At 42.5% G+C, this 25,955-nt stretch overlaps 1 protein-coding gene across 1 annotated transcript in view; it reads left to right on the top strand.

Annotated features, from left to right (window-relative positions):
- Positions 1 to 25,955, top strand: part of thsd7aa (thrombospondin, type I, domain containing 7Aa) — a 536,154-nt gene that overhangs the window by 486,458 nt on the left and 23,741 nt on the right. Inside the window, exons 21-25 of the mRNA XM_078538824.1 lie at positions 153 to 327; positions 3,623 to 3,796; positions 15,662 to 15,757; positions 19,964 to 20,046; positions 20,208 to 20,421. Of these exons, the coding sequence (XP_078394950.1) occupies positions 153 to 327; positions 3,623 to 3,796; positions 15,662 to 15,757; positions 19,964 to 20,046; positions 20,208 to 20,421 (742 nt within the window). The remainder of the gene's footprint in view (positions 1 to 152; positions 328 to 3,622; positions 3,797 to 15,661; positions 15,758 to 19,963; positions 20,047 to 20,207; positions 20,422 to 25,955) is intronic.

Below are 25,955 nucleotides of genomic sequence, written 5' to 3'. Positions count from 1 at the left end.
TTTACCATTCAGTGTTTATGTCCTTTTCCATACTCATCCTCTCAAAATTTATCACCCTTACTAAATAACTACTTCCATCAATGTAACTTAATAACTGTTGACATCACACTGAATTTCAGTAAAATCACAATTATTTCTTTCCCTTGTTAAAGGATGCTCATTGCGGTGATGGCATGAAATTTCGAAACATATCGTGCGTTGTGTTTGATGGATCCAATGATGATCCTGGCAATGTTGTGGATGAGGAGTTATGTGCCGACCTAGAACCTATGGTGAATGGAGACAAGCAGATCGTTCTGCAAGCAGCCTGCACTGTCCCATGCCCAGGTGCTGTAGTTTCTCAAAGATGGTCCTATGCTGAAAAGTATGAGAAGCCATTTCACAAAGATCCATGTATTGGGAGTGCCCGTCAAGAATTTGAGCCCACTACCTGCCCAAATTGCTGATATGTGCTGAAAGTGCAATTTCCTAAATCAACCCTAGCTTCAGAATACAGTGTTTTCAATTTTTTAAATAGAGGGTAGTACATAGGAATCTGTATCAGGCTGTTTGGTCGGAGATTGTCTGGTGCTGCCATGGAAAGCAAGATAATCAGGTGGCAAACGTCATATTAATGGCCTATTCTTGGTCAAGCTTACTTATAATTTTTCTTTACTGCATATAAAAAAATGAAAATCATTTATTTACAAAGGATATCTTTCTCCAAACATCACTCAAGGCTATCAATCCCAGAACACTTTTTTATGGGGATTTAACTATTTCTGTGCTATTTTTTGTTTACTGACCTGTACATTTGCATTTAAACCCTGTCAACATTATTTCAATAAGTAAATTGTTGACTTTTATATTTTTTAAATGGGTTCGCAATTTCATTAAAGACAGGCAGAAATTTATCACATGCATGTTCCAATGCATTCAAAATAAAACAGGGAATGTTAAACCCATGGTGTTGAAATAAACAGTTTTCATGGCTTTGTTGAACAGTTCAGTATTTGTATTGGACGTGTGATTAAATAAATTATGCAATTCACAGCCTTTCAAAAGATTCCCGTACAGAAATAAGGCACTTATGGGAGAAGATTACTGACGTTTTCAATACAACTTTTACATTAGACACGCTAAGTAGAAACTGCTCTACAATCATCAGTCATGCACTACCACAGTTACATTGATTTTAAGTAATGTATAATGCATTATTTTTTAATGTCTCCTCAGCATGTATTGCATTAGTTGTCAACAGTATCAAAGTTTAATATTTATTATTTATACCCACAGCATTAAATTTAAAATATATATTCCTTCTGTTATTTTCCCTGTAGATTTATGCACAGCTTTTTGCAGCCCCAGTTGCCATTCTGGGTGAGATTGATCAATATAAATAGAATTAGGAAGCTCGCGTTACAATTTTTCTAATGAATGTAAGATTATAGACTTAATTGTTTCAGATGACATTGGGCCAAAAACTCAAAATGCATAGTTTAGAAAGTAATTTCACTGCTGACATTGTGTTCCAGCTCTTTAACTCTGCATTATATGTGTTATTATGGTGATTTTACAGCACAGAGATACTCATAATTCAGAAATCTATAAGGATAGCAGGTATGCAAAATAGACATATCTACTGAAGTATTTGGGGCTTGAGGCACAGTGGTTAATTCAGATTTGGAATGTACACGTCTTCTTGGGTTTAGTAATTTGAGTCACTCTGTTAAGTGGTCTTGGTGTCTTATTTTTGTTAAGCCAGTTGACTGATATTGCCCAATGTTTACTTGTATAACAGCATAACCCAGGAGTGCAATGATAGCATTCCCTTGTTGTATGAATTGAATGCTTGTGTCTTTCACAGATGTATTTTCTCAATCTCTCTTAAGTTAACATAAGGTGAGGCAAAGCTCCTTTTAAACTGTTAAACTATTCCACAGAAGGGTGATCATACAAAATAATAGTTACAATATGTTCACTTAGTTTCTTTGGCACAGTTTTTCTTTGTGTAATGATCCAAAATAATTTGCCATTCTTTCTCACTTCAGTAGCTAGTTTTACTTTATCAAGAGGGGATGGATTTTCCTTACTGGGGCAGAATTAGAGCTTCAACCTGTCCTTCGAACTCTGCCTCAATCCCTACCCACTTTCTTGGTTGGGGGTCATTAGGCATACAGGGTAGAGCCCCAGTTGGATTCCTGCAGCAAAAGGGAGCTCACCAGAGCCTGGGCAGAATGAGATGGACTTAAAGCAGGACTGCTGCTACAAGACCTGCAGTGGTGATGAGGAAATGTTAAAGGCACAAAAGAACATGGAAGAAGAAAGGAGTTTCAGCCCTTTAGGTTTAGGGTTTCCTCTCAATTTCCAGTTTTCAGGGCCTTTACTTTGCTTCCCTGGGCCCTCTGCCATGTGTTCCCAAGGAGTGGCAGAAAGACATGGAACCAGGCCAAGCTTCCCAGCCAATTTCCCTCCCTTCACAGGGGAGAAGGGAAATCCAGGTCAGTGCAAATAGGCAGCGTCAGATCTCAGCAACCCATTTCATCACCATTTCCACCAATTTCTCACATTCAAATTCAGTTCGAGGTCTTCAAACTACCCTTCAGCAATCCTAACCACTTTACCCCAGCAAAAAAACCCTCAATGCTTTCCCTCTAAATATTCAGAAGCCTCTCACAGCCAGCATGGCACAAAAAAAACCTATCTGCGCCCCCTTTTCATACTTCAGTTAGTTTCAGCTCTTCATCCCCACTTCCTTTCCAAGAACATAATTGATCAGCCTAACTTGGCAGTGACCCCTGCTGAGTTCAAATGAATAGGATTGTTGCAGCAATAATGAACAGTCACTACAAAGTCTAATTACTTTTCGCTGTCTCCAGGACACTTGTTCAGATGCTCAATGACTTTTCTGCCAGTCCTGCAGTTCAGTGAATTTACCCCATGTGACAATTAAGTTTAAGCTTAACTCAACTCAAGTTTAACTCAATTGCAGTATTTGTACACTGCTGTTTCCCTATGGTAGTATTGTCTAAACTCTTGAAACTTGACAGGCACACTGTAGTGGACTTAATCCTCTTCATAATTTTCATGACAAGATAGCATGAGTACAAAACATAATTTTCCTTTTTTATACCCACTAGGTTTAGCTAAAATTACAATCATGAGGAACTTGAGAGAGTTACAGATAGCTAGCTTGCTCCCAGCTTTCAATGAGCATTGCTTAAACTCGCAAGTACAAAGTGCTTGGAGAAAGAGTTTTCCTCAAATTTCCCTTCTTCACATGGAATCCACTTGGTGCATCATCACTTCAGATTGACTGAGATTATATAATAGGCCTGATTTTAACACTGTGCAGGTGAATGTGTTTTGAGTGAGTTAAAATCCAGCTTTACAAAACCAGGGGGCTGTGGATACAAAACCTGTACTAAATGGCACAATCTACAGGTCCTGCAATTCGTTAGGATATGCCAACACCCACACAAGAGGGTGGCATGGTGTGATATAATATAATTACTCCAGTTTTACAAGCAAATTTGCAGTTGCCAATATTCCATGCATGACATATACAACATAAAATGCAAGCCTTGCGGAAAATTTTCTGCGCATCATTGTTGAACTGTGATACATTTCTTAATGCCTGCAGGTGACTGTTACCTGACAGAATGGTCTGTGTGGAGTTCTTGTCAGCTAACCTGTGTGAACAACGAAGATCTCGGCTATGGTGGTGTACAGGTACGAACAAAGGCAGTGATCATCCAGGCAATGGATAATGAGCACCTGTGTCCAGAGCAGGAACTGGAGACCCGCTCATGTGTAGGTAGGTACAGCTGCTACCTCATGCATGCTCACAAGGATACAACCATGGCAGAAGAATTTCTCGGGTCACTATAGAGGATGAGATTCAACTTTGATGCATGTGCTAAAGCAGGAGGTAGAAAGGAAAATCTGGCTGGATGTGTAACAGACAGCAGTTCTACTATCAACCATTTTGCATCCCCACTGAAGTTCTGTTTCACCCCTGTCCATAGTCATGTTGAAAATTTATTTCAGAGGAGTGTGTTTATAATGTTGCTATATGTACCAAGCTTCCAATTTCAACATTATCTCTCACACAGAAAGAAACAAAAGTTTAATCTAATTTTAATAATTTATTGTTACATGATAAAGGTGTTGCAATTATTGATATTTTAGTCTTTAATGAACAGAATCTGTGGAGAGAGAAATAGAGTTAACCTGTAGTTGCACTACAAACTAAATTCAAAACAGACATTTAGGGCTTATTCATTTCAGTCTAAGCACCCTGAAATGTTTTTATTTATTATTCATTCACTGGATGTGGACATCACTGGCTAGGCCAGCATTCATTGCCCATCCCTAATTGCCCTTGAGAAGATGGTGGTGAGCTGCCTTCTTGAACCGCTGCAGTCCATGTGGTGTAGGTATACCCACAGTGCTGTTCGGGAGGGAGTTCCAGGATTTAGGCCCAGCGACAGTGAAGTGCCATATGTTGTGGAAGAACATTTGGATTGTTGGTGTGAATTGATCTCTCTACTCTTACATTAAAAAAATATTAACTTGTTTAAACTAAGTTGGTTAAACCCTCCGCTAAAATACCTTCGTCCAGCTTTTTACCATCCATGTCTTTATCACTTCTGTCGAAGAAACACACCAAAGTCCTTTTGAACCTATTTTTGCTGACTACTTCAATAATCATGCCTAATAACCTGTTCCAAAAGCCTGTTACCTATTGTGTGACAAAAATTCCTAGATGATTTAGAAATTTTTCATGTTTGGCTTTTAACCTTCAGGGCCAGAGTTTACTGTGTAAATAACAGTGAGTTTACCAGCATTTGCTGTTACTTACATGCAAATCAGATAGCAGCTTCAGGAAAGCACAGATGCGCATTTAAATCTGAAACTCCAGAGGTTGCTGAACAAGGTGCAAAATCTGTACACTGTACATTAACATCACTTTGCCATCTGGCTCCCCATTCAAATGCATTGAATGGCGTGAAGTACTTGTACAAGAGTAAAGTACTGCAAATGCTGACACACCCCTTGAGTGCCTTTTGGACGTCCTGGAGCCCCACCGTAATGCCCTCTACCCCAGCTCTGGCCACATGATGGATCACTAATCCAGCATGGGAGGCGGTGGCAGCGGTGGTCAGCGCCAATGCCTTGCAAAAGAGGACAGCCATCCAGTGCCACTACAGGATGGAATGGTCTCATCCGTTGCACCAAGGTAACTCACTCTTCTCATCACTCTCAACTCTCACATTCACAAGCCCATCACACATCCACAGGGATCTCACACTTCAAGGGACAACACCACTAGCTCTCACACACACCCTCACATCTCCATCGGGCTCATATCCTCTTGAGCTCGTGTCCTCGTCCCATCCATGGCTCTGCTCACCAGTCTCATTTCACTTTCAATTTGGACAGGATGGTGCTAATTCAGTTTTACTTTCGCTCTGCTGTCCTTTACCCTCCCAGAGGCACCCATTTCCTTTCTCTCATCACAGTTGACCCCCTTGGCATCACCTTCCACTTCCATGATCTACCAGTCACCACCCTTTTCCTTCGGGGATGTCCTAGTGTACCTGCACGATCCCTTCCTTCCTGAAAATCTCACCCCCATCGACATTAACCTCCCCAACCTCCTCCTTCCCACCTCCAGTGACCGCCTACCTCCGAGTCCTCACCAACCACCATCACTGTCCCTTCTATCGGTACCATTGAACCATCACCCTCCCATCCTACCGCCTCATTCTGGGCTTGGTCATTCTCAGAATTCCCTCATACCACACCCACTCTTTGTTTGCTCCCCAGGAGGCAGTAATGGACCCATCAGACCCCTCCTTTGCACATTCATTCCCCCACCACATTCCGGACCCCAACCCCCCACACCCGGAACCCCTTACCCCCATCCTCTGGACCCCTTCCACCCCATGGGACCCCTTTCCCCCTGTGGACCCCATCCCCCCCGGAACACCCCCGCCCCGCCCTTAGTCCTCCCATCTCCACCCCGGACTCCCTCAGCTTGGTCCCTCCCACTTCCTGACTTTCTCAGATACCCTTACTTCTTCCGCCAGCCTTAGTCCTCGCCCCCCCACGCCCCCCCCCCCCCCAACTCCTTCCTCCAGCCTTACTCCTTCCCCCTTCCTGAATCCCTCAGACACCTTCAGTTCTTCCTCCAGTTTTACTCTTTCCTCCATCCTTCTTCCTCTACTCTTACTCCTTCCCCTCTCCACATTCCTTGCATGCCCGGACTCGCACTCCTCTCTGTACTCCTTCCTTTCCTCCCACTGGACTTCTTCTTCCCCTTTCCTCACTCTTTCCCCCTCCAAACTCCTTCCCTAACACCTTCCATCCCCCTTACACCTACATCCTCAGTTGACATCTTTTCTGCCGTTACCCCCTCCTCCCCCCGTTCTCCCTCACCCCCTCCCAACCTCACCCCCCCCCCACCCCCCTCCGGACACCTCTTCCTCTTCCAGTTGATCCTAGACCTTCCTCTCCCACCCCCTCAACCATCATGCGTTGTGAGCATCAATGATGACTTTCCAACTGCTGTGGGCTGCTTCATAGCAGAGCCATGTCCATGAGAATCCACCCAGCATGTCATGGACGTTCCTCCAGGATCCCGTTGCTGTTGGGCTCCAATATCTTCTGCTCCTCGAATATCCATGATGTGAGCAAGGCCCTGGCGGTAAGTCCTGACTTCTGCACGTCCCAGTTGTCAAGACGTATTTTGCACCAGCACGTTCTCCCGCCGACCATCCAGCCGGGGTTGGGGGGGGGACGAGTCTGGCAGGCTGGCCTGACAATGATATGTAGATGTATTACAGTGAGGTTCCTGACATCCAATGGGGAAAGCGGCCCGCCATCAACGGGCTGAATGGATGACCGCAAACTGGTTTCACGACATCGTGAAACCGATTTCTGGCCTTCTCGCCATATTGTCCGCTCATGCCACAGAACACACCCTACGGAGAGCCGGCACAGACATGATGGGCCAAATGGCCTCCTGTGCTGTAACCATTCTGTGAGCTTATTAGGCTGCATTTTACTACAAATGCAATGCACTTTATCATTTATTTCATATTAAGCACTTCCTTAATTCATTTCAAGGCTTTTCCGCATTTACTTACACTACATTAATGGTTATACAAACTCATAAAATCAATTAAAAGTTGTTTTAAAAATTAAAATAGTTTAAGGAAAGCTTAAGAACGTTTAAAAACTCACCACAACACTGGAGGCTGCTAGCCTTCAAAGGGTGTTCCTCGGCACTTCTGCACTTTGCCACTATCCCTCATGGCTACCTTTGCTGATGGTTGTGTCCTGCAGCTGGGAAAGAAAGTCCCTAAAGCTCCAGCATAAAAAGGTAAGCCGCAGTTTAAATCATGGTCAGTGGTGAACACCTCAGCCTCATCACTGCTTGGAAGAACAGGGCAAGAGTTAACCTGTAGTTGTGCTGTGAATACTAAACTTGCCACAAAAAGTTAGGGCTTGTCCATTTCAGTCTAAGTACCCATTTAATGGTGTGATAAGTCTTAATTGCTGCCAAACAACCTCTCTGGCACTGATAATTGATGTTTACAAATATACAGTCTCATTCCTTCAGATTTTAATTGTTTTTGGAAGTTTTTTTAAATATACCTTTTTGTCTCTTTTTTCTTTTTCAATTAAATCTTTTTTTCCCTCTTATTTGCTTTCTGTACTTGATTTGACTTTGAATGAAATACTCTATAATTCACGGTTCCTGATTCAGACTCTGTACTGTTCATTAATGATTCATCAATGTTATTGGCTAAGGAGATACACAATTGCTTGCCCTGTTCACACAGGTCCCCGATGTAGCATATGGATCTCTAATTTACAGCAAATATGAAAAAGATCATAGAAATTAAATGGTCAAGTACAAGCCTACTTAAAGGCAGCTGGCATTTGTTCAATATCTACAGTAAATTCTAATTCTCAGGAGTTTGAACCATGCCCACAATTTGCCTTGATCAGCTTTGCAAGCCTCCTCTGAAACTTGAAAACCTTGTTAACATCACCTCAAAATTGTGTATGTTTCCATTGAAAAGTATATATGTTTATAAATAAATTGATAATTGTTTGAACATTTTTATGTATAAGTACTAATGGATATGTTTTCCTCTTTGCTCATAAAGAATTGATTTTTGATTGTGCTTAATGGCTATTGATCAAAAGATGGGTACTCCATTTTTCAATTTGGCCAATTATGTCCAATGTGAGTTCTAAAAACAGGAAAGACATAACAGTTAATGAATTACAGTGCTCGTTGGCGCACAATACCTAGAGGGTGGTTAGAATATGTCCCTTATTACCACATGGAGTAGTTAAGGCAAATGACATAGATGGATTTAAAGGGAAGCTAGGTAAGTGCTTAAGGGGAGGAAAGGAAGAATATTCTGATAAACTGAGATGAAGTAGGGTGAGAGGAGGCTTTGTAGAGCATAAAGACCGCCATAGACCAGTTGAGCTAAATGACTTGTGTCGGTATTATAATTTCTATGTAATTTCCAACAAACGTCATGTATCTGCACTGTTGACAGGGAGGCCTTCTCTGCTGGAAGTTCAAATCAGAATTCCCTCGATTTTCTGAGCATTCAGAGATTGGTTTAGGGTTGAAGTGAGGGGACAATGGAGTACACATCAAAGCAATGACTGAAACTGTTCAAAGAAGGGTTTTGTCAACACTTAGTCAAAAACAGGAGTAAGAACAAATTCATGAGTTGCAGTGTCACCAGATTAGGTTCCTCACTGAGTACAGATGCGAAACATTCCCTGTGATGTTTTCCCTTACCTAGCCAATGGCATCTTTTATCTGCAGCTTGTTTCATTACTAGAAACTAAGTAAATGCTACCACCTTCTGGTTAGTTCTGGGAGTACACAAATACTTGTACATTTCAGGAGGAGTAAAGGCTGTCTGCAGGTGTCCACATTGCTATTTGTATTTTTCTAAGCATAGTGCATTAAGCTTAAAACAAAATCAGTATTCTGCATGACAAAACATTAAAATAATCCCATTAAAATGTTATTTAGTTTTGGCCTTGAGACGGCAGGTACTGTTTTTGATGCAGCCATGCCTACTGAGACAGTTTGCCATGAAAGCAGAATTTTACTAAATCATTCGCAATTTAAGATATTCAGTGGTAAGCTATGAATAAAAGAAAGTGACAAAACTCATTTGAACCTGAGGCACGGGAAAATTATAGCTGAGCAGATTGCTAGAACACTTCAGAGTGGCATTAAGAGTCAGCCATGTAATGTGAAGTAGTCATTTGTTGGTCAAACGAGAAAGGGAGCAAGTTTCCTTTCCTGAAGGACATGAGTAAACCAATTAAATTTTTCTAATAAGCCAGCAGCTTTTGTGGTTTTTTTTATACTTTCCCTGTCCCAGTTCACAATTAGCCAAGTTGGTGAATTTAATTCAACAAATGACATGATGAGATTTGTACTCATTGGCCGGGATTTTGGCACTAATGAAAAGCCTCTCCATTGTTGCAAAAACGCAGAAGAGGCCGAAAATCAGAATTTACGCCCCAGAACACAGCACCTACCGTTTTTGCGGGGTCAGGAATGTGGCCGGGTCAGGATTTGCACATATGCGTTTTGCAGAGGCAGTTGCCCATATCAATTAGCAGTTGCCTCCACTCATTTATGATTTTGGTAACCCATATGTGTGAAACACAACATGCTCAAGTTAGACTTGGTAGTAGCAGGTCTGAACTACATGGGCCCTTTGGAGAGGTTGGGTAGATACCCTTTGGAGAGGTAGGGTACTCCTTTGGATATGGTTCTGAGACACATTTTGGGGAGGTCAGATGCCCTTTGGGGGAGCTCAGGTGCTCCTTGGGAGAGGTAAGCATAGGCATGAATGTACATAAAAAGTGCCTAAACGCTTTAACTGTCAAGCTCATTAGAACTGTCAAAAGTACCAAAGTGAACTGTCAAAGGCAATTGTCGGAAGTGTCAAAATGTACTGTCAAACTGTCAAGGCATTTAAAATTGCCGCACTTTAAATCTTTGAATAAAATGTCTGAAGTGTTTAAAAAAAAAATCATTGCTTGCTAATTCACTCTGTCTGTTGTCCTCAACATCGACTCTGGACCCTATGAAGTCTCATGGCATCAGGTCAAACATGTGCAAGGAGACCTCCTGCTGATAACCACGTACCACCCTCCCTCAGCTGATGAATCAGTGCTCCTCCATGTTGAACACCACTTGGGAGAAGCACTGAGGGTAGCAAGGTTGCAGAATGTACTCTGGGTGGGGGACTTCAATGTCCATCACAGAGCGGCTCGGTAGCACCGCCACTGACCAAGTTGGCCAAGTTCTAAAGGACGTAGCTGCTAGACTGTGTTTGTGGCAGGTGGTGAGGGAACCAACAAGAGGGAAAAACGTACTTGACCTCGTCCTCACCAACCTGTCTGCCACAGATGCATCTGTCCATGACAGTTTCGGTAGGAGTGTCATTGCACAGTCATTGTGGAGACAATACCCCGTCTTCACATTGAGGATATCCTCCATCGTGTTGTGTGGCACTACCACGTGCTAAATGGGATAGATTTTGAACAGATCTAGCAACTCAAGACTAGGCATCGATGACATGCAGTGGGCCATCAGCAGCAGCAGAATTGTACTCGAATACAATCTGTAACCTCATGGCCTGGCATATCCCCCACTCTACCATTACCATCAAGCCAGTGGATCAGCCCTGGTTCAATGAAGAGTGCAGGAGGGCATGTCAGGAGCAGCACCAGGCATACCTTAAAAAAAAATGAGGGGTCAACCTGGTGAAGTTATAACACCATGCCATATAACACCATACTTGCATGCCAAACAACATAAGCAGCAAGTGATAGAGCTAAGCGATCCCACAACCAACAGATCAGATCTAAGCTCTGTAGTCCTGCCACACCCAGTCGCGAATGGTGGTGGACAATTGAACAACTCACCGGAGGAGGAGGCTCCACAAATATCCCCATCCTCAATGATAGAGGAGCCCAGCACATCAGTGCAAAAGATAAGTCTGAAGCATTTGCTACAATCTTCAGCCAGAAGGGCCGAGTGGATGATCCATCCTGGCTTCCTCTGGAGGTCCCCAGCATCACAGATGCCAGTCTTCAGCCAACTGAATTCACTCCACATGATATCAAGAAACAGCTGAAGGCACTGGATACTGCAAAGGCTATGGGCCCTGGCAATAGTACTGAAAATTTGTGCTCCATAACTTGCTGTGCCCCTAGCCAAGCTGTTCCAGTACAGCTACAACACTGGCATCTACCTGGTTATGTGGAAAATTGCACAGGTATGTCCTGTATGCAAAAAGCAGGACAAACCCAACCTAGCCAATTACTGCCCCATCAGACTACTCTCCAGCATCAGTAAAGTAATGGAAGGGGTCATCAACAGTGCTATCAAGCGGCACTTGCTTAGCAATAGCCTGCTCACTGATGCCCAGTTTGGGTTCTGCCAGGGCCACTCAGCTCCTGACCTCATTACAGCCTTGGTTCAAACATGGACATAAGAGCTGAACTCCCAAGGTGAGGTGAGAGTGACCGCTCTTGACATCAAAGCCATATTTGACCAAGTGTGGCATCAAGGAACCCTAGCAAAACTGGAGTCAATGGGAATCAGGAAAAACTCTCCACTGGTTGGAGTCATACCTAGCACAAAGGAAGATGTTTGTGGTTGTTGGAGATCAGTCATCTCAACTCCAGGACATCACTACAGGAGTTCCTCAGGGTAGTGCCCTAGTGTCCTTGGCCCAAACATCTTCAGCTGCTTCATCAATGACCTTCCATCATAAGGTCAGAAGTGGGGATGTTCACTGACGATTGCACAATGTTCAGCACCATTCGCGACAATTCAGATACTGAAGCAGACCATGTCCAAATGCAGCAAGCCCTAGGCAATACCCAGGCTTGGGCTGACAAGTGGCAAGTAACATTTGCGCCACACAAGTGCCAGGCAATGACCATCTCCAACAAGAGAGAATCTAACCATCGCCCCTTGATGTTCAATGGTATTACCATCACTGAATCCCCCACTATCAACATCCCAGGGGTTACCATTGACCAGAAATTGAACTGGATTAGCCATATAAATACTGTGACTACAAGAGCAGGCCAGAGGCTAGGTTTCCTGCAATGAGTAACTCACCTCCTGACTTCCCAAAGCCAGTCCACCATCTACAAGACACAAGTCAGGAGTGTGATTGAATATTCCACACTTGCCTGGGTGAGTGCAGCCCCCACAGCACTCAAGAAGCTTGACACCATCCTGGACAAAGCAGCCCGCTTGATTGGCACCACATCCACAATCGTTCATTCCCTCCACCACACAGTAGCCGCAATGTGTACCATTTACAAGATGTGCTGCAGGAATTTACCAAGGCTCCTTAGACAGCACCTTTCAAACCTACGACCACTACCATATAGAAGGACAAGGGCAGCAGATAGAGGGAACACCACTGCCTGGAAGTTCCCCTCCAAGTCACTCACCATCCTGACTTGGAAATATATTGGCATCCCTTCACTGTCACTGGCTCAAAATCCTGGAACTCCCTTCCTAACTGTGGGTGTACCTACACCACATGGACTGCAGTGGTTCAAGAAGACAGCTCACCACCACCTTCTCAAGGGCAACTAGGGATGAGCAATAAATGCTGGCCCAACTAGCAAAGCCCACATCCCATGAATGGATAAAATATAAGCCTCTGTGGGCTACCATTACTAACCTTCTATTATCACAGTCGGCTGCCTTCCATTTCACAGTTTGATTTACAGCGCCAAGTGGTTATAGAATCTTTGAAGTGGAATTATGAATTCTAATTTTTTTTTATAGAGGATTAAGCACTTGAATGAAATGTTTATTTTCATAAGGGATTAAGCATTGAAAGAAATCTTTCTTTTTATAAGGATGTAGTTGAAGAATCTAAATGTAGTGAATTGGCTTATATGAATGGGAGTTTTTTTCAAATAAAGTCTGCAATAGCTACTTGGAAATTTATTTTATTTATTCTCAGCATGGGTCCTGCGATCTGCCGTGGGGTTATAAAGGCCCATGTGCAATGGCTAGAGAGGCATAGGTTGACATGGAGGGTATGAGGGGCCATGGGGAGTGTTCTAGGGGGGCATAGGTTGGCATGGAGGGAATGAGGAGGTAGGTAGAGGCCATGGTGTGGCATGAGTTGCCATGGAAAGGGCATGGTGGTTGTGTGGGGAGGCAGGGGTTGAGGGCTAAGTGCTGGAGGGCTGTTTTTTATTCTTTCTTTTAAATCTTGGACACAGTGCTGGAACGGAGGTAGGCATTCCGCCCAGCCTACCTCCGCACTCGTTCTGGGGATGGCAGGCCCGGCTCCCAGAGAACCCTGCCACTCTAGTATCAAAATACCAACTTCCGGGGCACTTTCTCCTGGGTCAGGTTTGTGGAGCTGGGAATTATCCTGACTCTGCACTCCCGACCCAGGAGCAACAATCCATGCCATTATCTCTTGATGAAAGCAAAATACTGCAGATGCTGGAAACCTGAAATAAAAACAAAAATGCTGGAAAAACTCAGCAGGTCTGGCAGCATCCGTGGAGTCGGAAACTGAGTTAACGTTTCCCGTCTGTATGACTCTATTTCTCTCTCCACAAATGCTGCCAGACCTGCTGAGTTTTTCCAGCATTTTTGTTTTTATTTCATAATCTCCTGATAGTACAATAGTCTCCACAAGCACACCTGGTTGCTGGCCTGTTCTGCTCTGTTTGTACTTTTCAATTGCATGCCTCAAAAACAGTAATTAAATTATGTTGGGGGTTCTGTGATGTACTCTTTAGCTAAGATCAGTGAATTCCTCATTTTATTTAAGTTTTTGGCCCCAGTGACAAAATCCAACATGGTTACAGTCTGGAGCCAATTTTCACATTTGACACTGGTGGAAAATTGACTGCTGGTTTGGCCCTCTGTCTAATTTTCCTTTCCACTTAAGTCAATGGATAGGAAATTTGGGCTGGGTTTATAATAGATAGTCATCGATAGGCTCTGATTTGCCTCTGCTAACCAGCTAATACTCTATGGTCTCACCCCTCCCTATTTCTGCAACCTCCTCCTGCTCCATATCCCTCTTAAATATCTGCGCTCATCTAATTCAGACCTCTTGCGCTTCCCCAATTTTAGCCACTCCATCATTGGCGGCCATACCTTCAGCTGCCATGGCCCAAAGTTTTGAAATTCGTTCGCCAAACCGCTCCACCTTTCTACCTCTCCTCTTTAAGATGCTCCTTAAAACTTACCTCTTTGAGCAAGTTCCTTGTCCTAATCTCTCCTTATGTGGCTCAGTGTCAAAATTTCTTTGATAATGCTCCTATGAAACACTGAGACATTTTACAATGTCAAGGATGCTACATGAACACAACTTGTTGCTATTGTTGGTTTGTGACCAGCGCAGACCAATCAGCAATGGAAAGAGATGCTTCTATCATAACCTGTGGGAATCATAAATGTAAGATAGTCACTGGCAAATTCACTAAGGAATTTAGGAGAAACTTATTTACCTGGAGAGCGGTTGAATGTTTGAGGTGATTAGCATGGACACTTTTAAACAAAAACTAGGTAAATACACAGGGGAGAAAGGAATAGAAGGATATGCTAATTGAGTTAGATGAAGCAAGCTGGTAGAAGGCTTATATGAAGTATAAACATTGTTAGAGACCAGTTGAGCCGAATGACCAATTTCTGTGCTGTACCTTGTAATTCAATGTACATGCCGCACAATACCTAACCCAATTTCTATGAGTGTCAACAAGCTTTTTGACCACAGGTCCATGGGTTAGTATTGCTATCAAGCCCAATTCTACATATGCACATACCTTCATCAGAAGTCAGTCAGGAACTACAGCTGCTCCACTTGTGATCATTTTAAATCCACATCATCAATCGCTGAATCATTAGTGCTCACGTTGTTTCTAGCTGCACTGGAACTAACAGAATTGACAATTTGGGACTTTTACTCAGATTTTTTTCTAAGCAACAAGCACCACTCCTGTAGATGAACCTACAAGCTACAATGTGCCTTTGCATGCCCAATATCTGGGTATTTACAGCAAGTTCAGGGGTCAAATGGAAACGCATGTGATTGTATTTCAGCTCCCTGGTTACATCATATACTTCCACATTGTCTTTGGAAAGCAGAATAAACACTTAAATAGACCTATAAATTGCAGAACACATTTATTAATGATAAAAATGTAAGAGTACACCAGGAATAGTGCATTTAGAGTAATAGTCAGAACATGGCTATTCCTTCTTTGAACATAGAATGACCATTCACTGGAACTGAGTATAAAATTGGAACTAAAACAAAGTCCCTGTCTACAGCTACCCTAAAACAGATGACTTCAAATGACTACTGAACTGAGATATTCAGTTTATTTTTGACCGTACTCTCCTGACAGAAACCAGGTGGTCAGGCTACGGTAACTGCTTGGAATTCAGCCCTTGTCCATCATCTTCGGTGTTAACATGCAGTGTTTCCACAAACGAATGAGATACCCACCTGGACCAAATGGATGTCCTGGGAATTGTTCTTATATGTCTCCTTCTGCAGGTTAGCATGTTATACACTCAGTTTCTTTTTATTGTGATGGTTTCCTACAGGTGGCAGCTGCTATGAATACATTTGGTTGGCTGGTGCATGGACAGGATCATACCGAGAAGTGTGGTGTCAGAGGTCAGATGGAATAAATGTCACAGGTACTGAAGGAGTTTTTATTTCCTGCATGCACTGGGAAGATAGAATCATTGTCAATGCCTTCCTGGAGGGTTACTATGAATTGTTCTTTTCCTTGTGTTGACTTGCAGTATACAACAGTTAAAGGACTTTAGTTATGAAGAGAGATTAAAAAGACTGGGGCTTTTTCTACTAGAATGCAGAAGGTTAAGAGGAAGCCTGATACAAGTGTTAAAAATTATATGGATTTTTAAAATTTATTCATTCACAGGATGTGGATGTCATTGGCTAGGCCAGCATTTATTGCCCATCCCTAATTGCCCTTGATAAGGTGGTGGTGTAGGTACATCCATAGCCTTGCAGTATCCAGTTCCAGTATTTGATCCAGTGACATGTGAAGGAACAAAAATATAATTCCAAGTCAGAATGATGTGTGGCTTGGAGGGGAGCTTGCAGGTGGTGATGTACCTATGCATCTGCTGCCCTTGTCCATCTAAGTATTGAAGGAGCCTTGATGAGTTGTTGCAGGGCATCTTGTAGATGGTACACACTGCTGCCACAGCACGTCGGTGGTGAAAAGAATGAATGTTGAAGGTGATGGATGGGGTGTCATTCAAGTGGGCTGCTTTGTCCTGGATGATGTTGAGCTTCTTCAGTGTTGTTGGAGTCGCACTCATCCTGGCAATTAGAGAGTATTCCATCACACTCCTGACTTGTGCCTCGTAGATGGTGGATAAGGTTTGAGGAGCCAAGAGATGAGTTACTCACCACAGAATTTCTAACTTCTGACCAGCTCTTGTAGCCAAAGTATTTATATGGCTGATCCAGTTCAGATTCTGGTCAATGGTAATCCCCACCCCCTCGGACATTGATAGTGTGGGATTCAGCAATGGTGATGCCATTGAATGTCAAGGGGCGATGGTAAGATTCTGTCTTGTCGGGCACTTGTGTGGCACGAATGTTACTTGCCACTGATCAACCCAAGCCTGAATGTTGTCCAGGTCTTGCTGGATATGGAAATGGACTGCTTCAGTATCCGAGGAGTTGCGAAAGGTGCTGATCATTGTGCAATCATCCATGAACTGCCCCATTTCTGACCTTATGATGGAAGGAAGGTCATTGATGAAGCAGCTGAAGATGTTTGGGCCAAGGACACTAGGGCACTACCCTGAGGAACTCCTGTAGTGATGTCCTGGAGTTGAGATGACTGATCTCCAACAACTACAACCATCTTCCTTTGTGCTAGGTATACACCAACCAGCGGAGAGTTTTCCCCTGATTCCCATTGACACTAGTTTTGCTCAGGCTCCTTGATGCCACACACAGTCAAATGCTGCCTTGATGTCAAGGGCAGTCACTCTCACCTCACCTCTGGAATCCAGATCTTTGGTCCATGTTTGGGCCAAGGCTCTAACGAAATCAGGAGCTGAGTGCCCTGGTGGAACTCAAAATGAATGTCAGTGAGCAAGTTATTGCTGAGCAACTGCTGCTTGCCAACACTATCGACAGTCCCTTCCATCACTTTGCTGATATTTCAGAGTAGACTGATGGGGCAGTAGTGGCTGGGTTGGATCTGTCCTGCGTTTTGTAGATAGGACATACCTGGGCAATTTTCAACATTGCCAGGTATATGCCAGTGTTGTAGCTGTACTGGACCAGCTTGGCTAAGGGTGCAGCTATTTCTGGAGCATAATTCTTCAGTGCTATTGCTGGAATGTTGTCAGGGCCCTTAGCCTTTTCAGTATCCAGTGCCTTCAGCTCTGTCTATTGCATGCTGCTTTATGCTGTTTGACGTGCAAGTAGCCCTGTGTAGTAGCTTCACCAGATTGACACCTCATTTTTAGGTATACTTGGTGCTGCTCCTGGCATGCCTTCCTGCACTCTTCATTGCACCAAGGTTGATCCCTTGGCTTGATGGTAATGGTAGAGTGGGAGATATGCCATCCATGAGGTTGCAGATTATGGTTGAGAATAATTCTGCTGTTGCTGATGGCCCACAGCACCTCATGAATGCCCAGTTTTGAGTTGCCAGACCTCTTCAAAATCTATCCCATTTAGAACTTTGGTAGTGCTACACAATCCAATGGAGGGTATCCTCGATGTGAAGGTGAGACTTCTTCTCCTCAAGGATTGCACAGTGGTTACTCCTACCAATGCTGTTATGAACCGTTGCATCTATGACAGGTAGATTGGTGAGGATGAGTTCAAGTAGGTTTTTCCCTCATGTTAGTTCCCTCACCACCTGCCGAAGACCAAATCTAGCAGCTATGTCCCTCAGGACTGAGCCAGATCAGTCAGTAGTGGTACTATTGGTGATGAACTTTGAAGCCCCCCCACCCAGAGTATATTCTGTGCCCTGTCACCCTCAATGCTTCTTCCAATTGGTGTTCAACCTGGAGGAGTACTGATTCATCAGCTGAGGAGATGTGGTGAGAGAGACAGTAGGTGGCATTCAGCAGGAGGGTTCCTTGTCCATGTTTGACTTGATGCCATGAGACTTCATGGTGTGCAGAGTCAACGTTGAAGGCTCCCATAGCAACTCCCTCCCAACTATATACCCCTGTGATGCCACCTCTGGTTGATCTTTCCTGCTGTTGGGTCAGGACATACCCAGGGATGGTGATGGTGGTGTCTGGGACATTGTCTCTCTCATATGATTTGGTGAGCATGACTACGTCAGGTTGTTGCTTGACTAGTCTGTGGGACAGTTTTACCAATTTTTGCCCAAGCCCCCAGGTGTTAGTAAGGACTTCGCAGGGCCGACGGACTGGGTTTGCCACTGTTGTTTCCGGTGCCTAGATTGATCTGGGTGGTCCACCCAGTCTCAATCCTTTTTGCAGACTTTGTAGCAGGTTGATGCAACTGAGTGCCTTCTAGGCCAATTCATAGGGCATTTGAGTGGCAGCCACATTGCTGTGGGTCTGGAGTCACATGTAGGCCAGACCTCGTAAGGGTGGCAAACTTCCTTCTCTAAAGGATATCAGTGAACAGATGGGTTTTTACGACAATCAACAATGGTTTCATGGTCACCATTAGATTGGCTTTTAATTCCAGATTTATTAATTGAATTTAAATTCCACCAGCTGGTATGTACCCAGAACATTAGCCTGGGCCTCTGGATTATTGGTCCAGTGACATCACCATTATGCCACCGCCTCCATCTAAATAATAAAGAAAATTGGATGTTGGCAGGGGAGTACCCATTTTTATTGATTGTTAGGCAGGAATTAGGAGACATAAATGTAAAATCATCACCAAAGTGATGAAGTGAATTTAGTTTAAGTGTCTGGTGATTGAATGACATTGATAGTCACATAGGCTGGGATTTTCCAGCCCTGTTGTGGGCGGGGTGGCGCCCCAGCCAGAAGTCCACTGACTTGCAGCAGGACCTGAAGATCCCGGCGGCAGGCTGGTGTGGAAAATCCCGCCCATAATATCATTGCAAAAGCATGATTAATACATCAATAGTGAAATATTTTCTGTAGGCAGCATGTTTTGGGAAATAATGTTAAAAAAGTAAAACATTCTGACCTTCTATCTTCCATTCTTTATTACAAACATTCAATTGGTGATGCATTGAGATTTTTATTCCCCTTTTCTGGCAAAATAGAATTTTCACTTGTTTTTAATGTTCAACTCAAGTTAACACTAACAAACAGAATATTTTACTCGTCAAAAACCTGATACTCAGCATCAAACACTCTGGTCTCAAGCTGCTTTCCATTATCCCAATATCAAGCTTCAGTTCTAATGCCAAAATGGCACCCTTATAATTTTTAACTTTCCAAACCTTGTGGACTTTCTGAGAGAAGCTAATAGTGGACTAGGAGCAAGTTGTCTTATATTTCTGCAGCTGCTCATAATTAGTTTGGGACTGGCCAAGCATATTTCACTTGGGATCATTATTGCCAGCAGTTACAGGAGACTTTTATCCAGTAGTCTAGGCTAGACTCATGAAAAGCCTGTGCTAAACCATTGCGACACCCAGTTCCCTGGCTAATATAGTTCAGAGGCATAAATATCCATGAAGAGATGTACTTTAATTGAGTGCTCCCTTGTTTACCAGACAGTTTAAGACCACTAGTACATTTATGAAGTTCTATGGCTGCTCGTTCATACGAGCCTCATATTGGAAGCATAATGATGAGAAGATAACAGTTGTGATACATTCAAAATTACACAGCAAGTTTATTGTCTGTTATCACTAAATATAACTGCTTGTCTTGTAGGTGGCTGTTCTGCAGTGAACCAACCTTATGCCGACAGATCATGTAACCCACCATGCACTAAACCTTATACGTACTGCAACGATGTAAGTGTTAGCTGTTGATAGCAGTATAGACTTCTTGAATTCACTATATTTTATCATTTTGAATGTTGTAATGTTTCATGTAATATGTTTTATTAAAATATTATTTTCATTTAGTTTGAATGACTGCATAAACTGCCCAAATATTCATTTTTCCTATCTAGTCTGCAGTGTGTGCCTGTGAAGAAGGTTATACAGAGGTGGTGACAACTGACAATTTTCTGGACCAGTGTACCATCATTCCAGTGTTAGAGATCCCTTCGGTGGAGGAAAAGAAAGCAGATGTGAAGACAAGTCGAGCCATCAACCCAACCCAAACATCTGACAACAAACAAGGGCACTCAGGACGGATGTGGTTCTTACAGCCCTTTGGAGCAGGTCAGATAAAAAGTCGGGCTCAGAAATCTCAATCCTCCAATTATTTAAACAGATCTTCAAATCTTTGACCTATGTCTGAGTTTTATATTTTCCAAACCGAAGAGACATTTGTTAAATACTGAGTGCTCCATGAATAAAAAAAGTAAATATGATTCAAAAACTTGTTAGGTGATTCAAAGTCCCTCTGGTAAGCGATTTTAAAACATTATGTTTTGTGGTTAGCATCTTATTTTCAAAGTGAGAACTATGCAAATTGAATTACCTGGTAGCAATGCTATGGAATTATAAGACTGTTTAATTATGTTCTGTTGGAAACTTCTGAGTTTTGAACAGTAACATTCTTGATGCTCTCATGACAATAATGCTTACAACGACATTTCCTCATGCTACTACTAACTCTAAGGTGGATATTTTCTCTTTACTGTTGAGTACTAAACGCCTTGGCTTTAAAAACATTGGCCCAGATTTTGTGGTCATAATTGTGAAGCTGTCAGCATTCGTAGTTATTGCTCCTCTGAAACTGACAGCAATTTCTGGAGCCCACACATGTACAGTTAAATACAGAAATCCAGAAGTCGCTATCAATGATTCTGCACTTCTCCATAGGGTATGGTGTTCAAGTCCCTGCAGACGGCAATCGATTAGAAATCACTGAACTGATGAGGACTTTTGCTTTAATGCTTTGATATTGCTGTTCAAGACTTCTGAAAAGGTTATGCCTTGTTAATGAGGTGTAACTGGGTTTTTAACAACGTACTTTATCATAATTATTACAGAAGAACCTCTCTGGTTCCAGAAAACTAATTTTATATTTGTGTAATGTCAATTTTTTTCCATTATTATAAAAATTCTGTAGCTTTTAATACAATGATTTATTTTTTAAAGTTTGATATTTTTAATTTTTCTAATCTTTATTTTGCTTTCTGTAAAATTTATAAGAAATGAAGGATAATCTTTGCATTTCACTACCTGGTTTGCTTTCTGCGAGAATCTTTCAAAGTGATTGTTTCTGGGTGCCTGGAGATCTCTGTGATTTGGGACTAGATTCAAATTAATGCCAGGAAAGGAAAAATCCACACCACAGAGATAACGAGATCTTTATGGGCAGCTTTCTTTGAGGTCAGTGGCAATGCTGTGGCTTCACCCCTGGCTGCAAAATCTGGGCTAATATCTGCTTGAAATAATTCACTATTATATTGTTAGAATTAATGATTACTTGCTATATAACTAGTGTATCGGGTCAGGGTATGACAGCAATTTACAAGGTAAGACTGCCAGGGTAAAGGAAAGAGTTTAATAAAAGAAACTGTAAATGCTGGAAATCTGAAATTGAAACATAAAATGCTGGAAATGCACGACAGATCAGTCAACACCTGTAAAAGAAAAAAAACAAGTTAAACCTTCATCAGTTCTGACAAAGAGTCCACGCTGAAATCATTTATGTATAAAAATGTTTGCCATATAGAACCCAATATTGAAGAGAGCGCTGAGAGGAAATGATGAACAGAAGTGCAGGTACCTGCAGGTCAGCACAAGGAACATCAGGAATGTAAAAAGCAACATTGAGTCAAAAAAAGCATACCTTAAAAAGATGTTTTTAACATACTTGATTGCGAGGGTAGAACATGTTGTAAGCACTAACAAAGTCAGCTGCATTAAGAGAACAGATTTTTGACCAGCGAACACTTGCATAGAAAAGCAGGCAGCTTTGACTGAACCTGTCCATTAATCACAAGGGCAGTTTTTTAAATGCCCAGGATAATTTATTTCTCATTAGTTCAGGGTATCAAGCAACAATCTGTGCAAATCCATGCATATTAACGATTATAGTTTCTATTCCCATAGACATTTTTTAAAAGCATGGACAGTAATTTAAGCCTTTCAATGTTATTACAATTTGAATTTAGCACAATGTTTATACTAATGACAGAACCCCAATAGGAATGCATAGAATGTCACAGTATATTGTATGTGTGCATGCATATGTATGTATGTGTCCTTGTGTGTGCATGTTTGTGTGTGTACTTGTGTATGCCTGCGTGTCTGCATTTATGTACATGTGTGTGTGATTGTGTGCATGCACAGTGACTGCAGCTACTAACTGGGTGTGTCCTACTAGTTATGTAACTGTTATTATCATTTAAATATCAATTCATATCTCAAGTAGTTACTGTGGATACATGAATTGTGGAATGAACTAGAGAAAGTTAAGCTGAATATATTTTTTTTCTTAACTGCATACTGTGTGCACAAGGTATCCAAATCAAATGGAACCAGGTAGTGATTGGAATAGCCAATCTACAGAAAACTGGTCAATGCATTTTTGCCAGTTGAGCTACAAGTTTTTTTTGTTCTCTTCTCACCTAAAATACTGAGTCATGGCGAAATACAGAGTGCCAACCTCTCTTTCACACCTTCCCAAGTAACTTCCTGTGTGAGTCTAGATATTTGAATATGAGCAGCTTTTATATCTATGGGAGGTCCCACATGTAACTGATCTTGTTTACACATGGAGTGAGAAAATCCTTTTCTCCTGCTCATTAATTGTGACAATCTTCCACCTTGATGAGTACAGACCCACACCTCATCAAGTATATCTGTGGATAAATATATAGGGGATACTTTTAATTTTGGGTGATAGTATAAAATGGACAATATAGAATTAGCTGTGCTTTATGCATCACACCTGATTTTCCTTTCTCATTGAAATCAGTGGAAAGCAAAACCATGCAAAGTGTGTAATACACAGCCATTTGATATTGCTCATCTTACACCATCACCAAAGATAAAATTTCCTTCACAGTGTGATGTAGTACTAAGTTGTGCAAACCAGAAATATCACTGTTTTGGTCAGTGCTAAGTTAGCTGATCTCAGTTGGGTTGGCTGTGGAAGCACTGCATTTGTCCCTGGGCAAAGATCAGATACAATTTTCTCCCATGTCAACAGGATTGTTGCCGGAGGTCACCGGTAACGGATATTGGCTTAGTACACAGAGAAGAGTCAATTCTCGCTTAACTCTAAATTCGCTTTATTCACGTCGTTAGATCATCTACATATAGCTTATACGTCTGGTTAAATATAGACATGCAGTTTACAGCAGGTTATACAGTTTTATACCCAAAACTAGGATCTAAACACACACCCACTAGGTTTCTCTGACACTCCCTGAGTGGTCACAGAATATAAAAGCTAATATCCGAAAAGGAGAGCTGACGCTAGCCAGGCGTTCCGTTCTCTCTCTCCTGCGTCTCTACGTTGCTGACGTAGGTTCTTCCGCTTCTGCGATGGTTGATCTCTGGAGTCTCATTGCCCCACGCCCGAAATCCTCTCAGTATTATACTGAATCATATCTCTTTAAGCTGTGCTGTCTCTCTTCCCGCTGGTTTAGGTCTGCTTGCCTGATCTGTGGCATCTTCTCCATTGGCTCTGCTCCAAGACTTGCAGGATCACCTCGTTTCTCCTTTTTCTAAATAAGGACTCATCACATTTCCTTTGTCTTCAAGAGAGTCAGCTACTTCAGAACTGGTTCCAGCCAGTTTGGACCCAGTGACTGGAGTCAGGTTTCAAAAGTTACTCAGGCCAGCAACTGGACTCAGGTTACTTCAGGTCAAAAGTTGCTTTTGACTGTGTCTGGCAGTTCAGCAGCAGCCCCTGGCCAACATCTTCCCCCTTTTGATCCAAAGATACTTATCTTAGGATCATTATTCTCCCTTTCTGTGTACCACTCCTGAGGTTGTTATTGTCCCCCAGTGGGCATGTTACATCCGTGATATCATATGGTTATATAAAAATATAAAAGAGAAGTGTATTTAAAATATACTTCACACAGTATCCTTATACTGAGAATCGTTTCTTCTGTTTCATTATAGCACACATTCAATCGATGCAAAATTTCAATTTTCCACCTTCTAGGTTGATATATGTTGAATATGACAAGTATTAAAGCACATATGATCACAGCTACAGCAGCATGTGATAAAATCCTGACCCATGGATGTATTTGAACATTAGATCCCCAATTCCAAAACTTATCCCAGAACCCGGGGTCCCGTAGCAGTTCCTCTGCTTAATAAGCATGAGTTCTAATTATTTTAGTATGTTTAGTCCATTGATGAATTATCTCATTAGCTTTCTCCGCTATTTGCGTCCAATCCGCAGTGAGGTGCGGAATAGGTGGTAGTTCAGTAGGAACATATTTCTGCAGATCTTGGTCTATATCGGTACATTGGACTGTGAGGTTTTCATTTATTACCATCCTCATTATTGGCTTAGGCAGAACTTGTCCACCGATAACCAGGTCTAAGGTCACATTGTTAATGGCCACATTGTGTCCTTCTAGAGGGCACTGTTTCCATCCTTTGTTATAGTTCGTAGCTGCTGTGGCTATGTAATACGTTTGTCCCACAAGGGCGTATTGTAAAAAGGGCTGGCTGTTAACAGGCAAAATGGACAATGAACAATTTTCATAAGTACTAAACCTGCGACTAGTGAGTTTCTGTCTCGTTATCTCTTCTGGACAGGCCCAGTGACTCCCTCCTTGGTGACACTTTGACAAATCTACCCCTTTCTCAGCACCGTCCATTACGATAGCATGAGATGGTGGGTTGCTCAAAGATATCCAAGTACCTTCATGATACTTGCCCACGTTATGAACTCTTTTTAAAGGGTATGTCAAATTGCTTCTATGCCGGGGAATATGAAACACTGCCCCAACATAATATTTCCCTTTATCCTCATGAGAGGTATCTAACACCCTATTAGTTAAGGTTAAACTCCTAAGCTGACATAGGGGTGTTTCTGCTCCGACCCATTTCTCTAACTGCTCATCCAACACCCAGTCTGGAACTTGGTGTGCATTGAGCTGTAACAAATTAGTACTAATCATAGTCAATATCCAGCTAGTACATAGGGTACACGTCTCGGCCTTATGGGCCTCCTCTGAAGTATTAGCCGTATTAGTATTACATTGTATCCTGTAAAGGTTTCAGCAATTTAGCTGTGTCTATGGTCACTCGTGATGCATCCTGACCCGATAACCCTCTCCAGCAATAACCTGCATTTTCTGCTGGAGGGATTGTATCTGATTTTCCAATTCTGCTATGTCCAACGTGTTGACTGTTGCCACTCCTGATGCATAACCTGCCCCTGCTAGTTCTAACAGCCCTTTTTCTTTCCTTTTCTTTACTGGCCTAAACTCGTTCCTGCTTAACTGGAGGTGGATAAATAAATGTTTTGTGGTGTATGAACACCATTCTGGAGCAGTAAGTTCAGTCAAATTGAAGACCACCTGCACATGTTGATATCCTGGTACCAAAGTGACATTCTCCTGTTTCTTCCAGCACCAGAACTACACCGTCCATTTTGTACTGAGATTCGCTACATTTAGGTTCCGGTGTAGTTTTAATCACTGGCAGGGGTGGTGTGGTAAGCCTCCTCAGGATCCTGAAAATTATGAAGGGTCCTGGCCCCCGACAGAAACTCCTGTCTGCAGCCCTTAACGCCCTTTTTGCTCTATCCCTTTCCTGTGTTGTGT

Source organism: Cetorhinus maximus, chromosome 3, assembly GCF_964194155.1.
Source record: "Cetorhinus maximus chromosome 3, sCetMax3.hap1.1, whole genome shotgun sequence".
NCBI lineage: Eukaryota > Metazoa > Chordata > Chondrichthyes > Lamniformes > Cetorhinidae > Cetorhinus > Cetorhinus maximus.
This window is presented reverse-complemented; position numbering and strand designations above follow the sequence as displayed.